Source organism: Ailuropoda melanoleuca, chromosome 12 (assembly GCF_002007445.2).
Source record: "Ailuropoda melanoleuca isolate Jingjing chromosome 12, ASM200744v2, whole genome shotgun sequence".
Lineage (NCBI taxonomy): Eukaryota > Metazoa > Chordata > Mammalia > Carnivora > Ursidae > Ailuropoda > Ailuropoda melanoleuca.
The window spans coordinates 35,617,803-35,621,761 of record NC_048229.1 but is presented as its reverse complement, the minus strand read 5'-3'; the positions used below and the strand labels follow the sequence as shown (position 1 = coordinate 35,621,761).

Sequence of the window (3,959 nt, the reverse complement as noted above, 5' to 3'; positions counted from 1 at the left end):
CTCTTAACTATCGCTGCTTTGACATACTCTGATACTCTCTATTCCAGTTAATTTGCTTTTACTTATTTACTTCTCAGATTTTATTATTATTTTTTAAAGATTTTATTTATTTATTTGACAGAGAGAGACAGCCAACAAGAGAGGGAACACAAGCAGGGGAGTGGGAGAGGAAGAAGCAGGCTCCCAGCAGAAGAGCCTGACGTGGGGCTCGATCCCAGGACGCCGGGATCACGCCCTGAGCCGAAGGCAGACGCTTAACGACTGAGCCACCCAGGCACCCCATACTTCTCGNGATTTTATTTATTTATTTGACAGAGATAGAGACAGCCAGCGAGAGAGGGAACACAAGCAGGGGGAGTGGGAGAGGAAGAAGCAGGCTCATAGCAGAAGAGCCTGATGTGGGGCTCGATCCCACAACGCCGGGATCACGCCCTGAGCCGAAGGCAGACGCTTAACCGCTGTGCCACCCAGGCGCCCCTCGGATTTTATTTTTAAGTGACCCCCACACCCCACATGGCACTCGAACTCACCACCCTGGAATCAAGAGTCACATGCTCCTCAGACAGAGCCAGCCCGAAGCCCCTACTCTATTCCATTAAAAAAAAAAAAAACAAAAAACCACTACGGAACACAGCAGTGGTTCTCAGCCCTGCCTGCACACTGGAATCACCGGGCAGCTTGAGAAGATCCTGACGCCCAGCCCCCTCCCCCAGAGATCCCAACTCAGCTGCGGCACTGGCAGCACCCGAGCTCCACGAGTCACTCCAACATGCAGCTGGGCCCTCAATCTGCAGTAGGAGACACAGAGCCGGGGCACAGCTTCAAAACATGGGGCTGCACATAGAATCTCCGCGGTGGTTACAAATGGAGTGGGGCCAGCCTTGGCAGGTGCCCAGTGGATCCTGGGACCCTGCCTTTTCAACAACCCCATCAGAGATGCCGAGGCCAGAAGCTGGGGGGAGGGGGGACACGGACACACACACTTTCCGGGGTCTGCACGGGGTCCTGGGGCTTGGGAGTTTTAGAACAGGGGAGGGGCTATCCTCTTTGATATTACTGACGTTGAAGAAACTCCAGGCATGCAAATCATGCAGAAGAGTGAAGTCTCGGGGAGGGCCTGGGAAGTTCCTGCGCTGGGGAGCAGGAGCTGCAGCAGACCTGAGGGACCCTCTCGGCCGCTGGAGAATCCGCCCTCCGAGGGGAACTTAACCACACTGACAGGACGAGATCCACAGGGTGGTCTTCATTCTTGTTACTCCAGATGAGCTGCCTGTGGTCCCCATGAACCTAGGGAGACCCTCCCTGTCACCTTCTCAGGGACGTGGCTTGCGCGATTCTCTCTTCTCTGGACCCACATCCATCTTCAACTCCTGCCCCACATTTCTGATCCCCATACAGCAAAGCTCCCAAAGACAGGTCTCTAACTTGCTGCCTTTTTCTTCTCCGCCCCGACCCCATCGCTCCCTGGAGCAGCTCTTGCCAGTGTCATGATGACATTCGCCTGGACTGTCCAGCCACAGGTCTGGAGGACGGATGCGGCTGGTGGGCCCTTCCATCTCCAACACTTCTCCGGGCCCCAGGTCAGTGGCCTTTGTTTTCCTCCTACCTTCCTGGCTGCTCTTCTCTCTTGTCCTAGCCTAACCCACAGGTTAGAGGACCTAGGGTTGAGTCCTGTGACCTCTTCTCTTTTCCATCTACCCTCGTTTTCTTGATTTCATCCAATCAATAGCTTGAAATACCATCTATAGCCAGAGGATTCCAAATTATATGCCCAGATGGGGTCTCTTTTCTGAACTGCAGACTCGTATGTCCTACTGCCCTGTCCATATGGTTGCTGTGATGCCTACCAGGCCCTGCAACTTAATGTTCCAAACTGAACTCCTCAGCTCCTCCGGTAACACCTCAGTGTTACCCCTCTGCTTCTCACACCCCAACACTGAGCCATGTGCAGATTTTGTCAGTTTTACTTTCAATATACACCCCCAATCTCACCATCTCCACTGCTTCTACTCTGGTCTGAGCTACCACCTTCTCCCCACAACTCTAAGTCAACACCACAGCCAGAGAAAGTCTGTTAAAATACATTCAGATCATGTCACCGCTCTGAGCAAAACTTGGGAGCAGTGGCCCCCAGCTCATTCACTAGGCCTCAAATGGCAGGCCATCCTCCTTAGCTCTCTCCAGCATCCTCACTGCTCCAGCCACACTGTCTCCAGACTATTCCTCAAACATACCAGGCAAGCCCTTGCCTCAGGGCCTTCGCCCCTCCTGTTCTCCACCCCAGGTATGGTTTTCCTCCTGGTATCATCCGGGTCTGCCCCCCTACCTTTAGCTCTTTATTCAAATGTTACCATCTCATCAAGGCCTTTCCTGACCATCCTGTTAAGATAGCAACCCTCTGTGGCACACCCTATTCCCCTTCCCTACTGTATTTTTCTTCACAGCATTTTCCTATATGTTTTATTTAGTTATCCTTGGTCTGGCTCCCCAACTAGAATGTAAACTGTTAGGTCAGGGAATTAAAATACTTATTTATCAACACATTGCCAGCGCCCAGAACAGTGCTTAGCACAAATACATGTGTTCAATGAAGGAACGAATGAAAACAGGTTTTGTACCTGGGTAGAAGATAATGACCCTAGTGAGGAGACTGCAGCATTTATGGGGGTGATCCTTAGGACTATCTCCATCGGAATATTTACCTGGGTCAAGGAGTTGAGTCTAGTTTGGGATGCATTTGGCTAGGGGAAGGGGGTATTGACCCAATAGGTAAGACCTGCCCCAAACTTAGGGAGAGTCTCATATGGAGAGATGGGTATCACAGTCAAAGGGATATTTACCCCAGTGGTGGGGAGGAAGGGGGACATCACTGTCAATCTGAAGAGTATTTACTTGGGTAAAAGACATACCACAGTCCAGAGTGTAATGAGGCCGGTAGTGGGATCTGCCAGTCTACGGGTATTTATGCATACGGTCAGGTTTGCCTCAGCCTGGAGTGTATTGACCCGGGGTCTGCGTGGGGGAGGCGGGAGACAAATCTAGTCAAGAGAGATATTTACTTTGGTGAGAAGCTTTTCTCTGTTCTGGAGTATTTGGTCTTATGAGGAGGTCTGCACGTCTCTCATCTATTAGGGAGAGGGCGGCGATACCTCCCTTGTAGCCGGGAGAAAAAAATACATTATTCTGGCACGTCCAGTAGTACCCACCCGGGCAAGAAGAACTGCAGCAGGCCAGGAGGGTTATTTACCGGCAACTGGCACTCCTTTGCATGGTACACTGTAACCTCCTTCTAAAACAAATACAACGTGGCGAACATGGCCGGGGCAGTATTTACCTAGGTTGAGTTCTTACCTTGCAGGAAAGAGGCAGAGCCATCAGGCCGGGACAGCAGGTTCTGTTCACAAGCAAAGTGCCGGAGGCTGCAGGCCGGACCCCGTGGGCCGGACTCTGTTCCGGACTCAGAGCGGATCTCGGCGTCAGCCTGCATCGCCCCCTCCATCGCCCCCTCCATCGCCCCAGAGCCCACGTGCAGCCGGAGACTCTCGCTTCCGCCCTAAAGCGCGCGCTTGCGTACAAGCTGCTAGTGCAGTGCGCACGCGCCGCTCCGGGGCACCAGGACCCGCGCCCGCACGTGGCTCCGCGTTTACTAACAATCTGGCCCCTCCCACTCCCACCTCGCAAGTCCAGGAATTCCATTGGAGAGTAGAGAAGAGGGGGCGGGCCTTGGCATGGGCTCGTCCTACCCGAGGCCCCCGGGCCCTAAAGCCCTGAGGCTCGGGTTAGGTTGTCCTCTTCTTTGCCTGTTACAGAAACAGCTAAGATGAAGTGATCAGAATGATTTTGGCAAGCTAGATTGTTTGGTCCACCCATACCCGTGTCCTAGAGACCTCAGGATTGGTAGCTCGTGGTTTCTGGAAGGGCGGTGCTAGCATTTGAATCAGGTTCATAAAGGGGCAGCC

At 52.9% G+C, this 3,959-nt stretch overlaps 1 protein-coding gene across 2 annotated transcripts in view; it reads right to left on the bottom strand.

The window, feature by feature from the left end:
• The window catches only part of EXOSC5 (exosome component 5), a 15,584-nt gene extending 12,006 nt beyond the window's left edge, over positions 1-3,578 (bottom strand). The window contains exon 1 of one of the 2 annotated variants that reach the window (XM_019804269.2): positions 3,352-3,578. In XM_019804269.2, the coding sequence (XP_019659828.1) occupies positions 3,352-3,511 (160 nt within the window). In that variant the 5' untranslated portion in view covers positions 3,512-3,578. The remainder of the gene's footprint in view (positions 1-3,351) is intronic. The other variant, XM_002923682.4, reaches the window with a different exon arrangement.
• Positions 3,579-3,959: the final 381 nt, after the last annotated feature.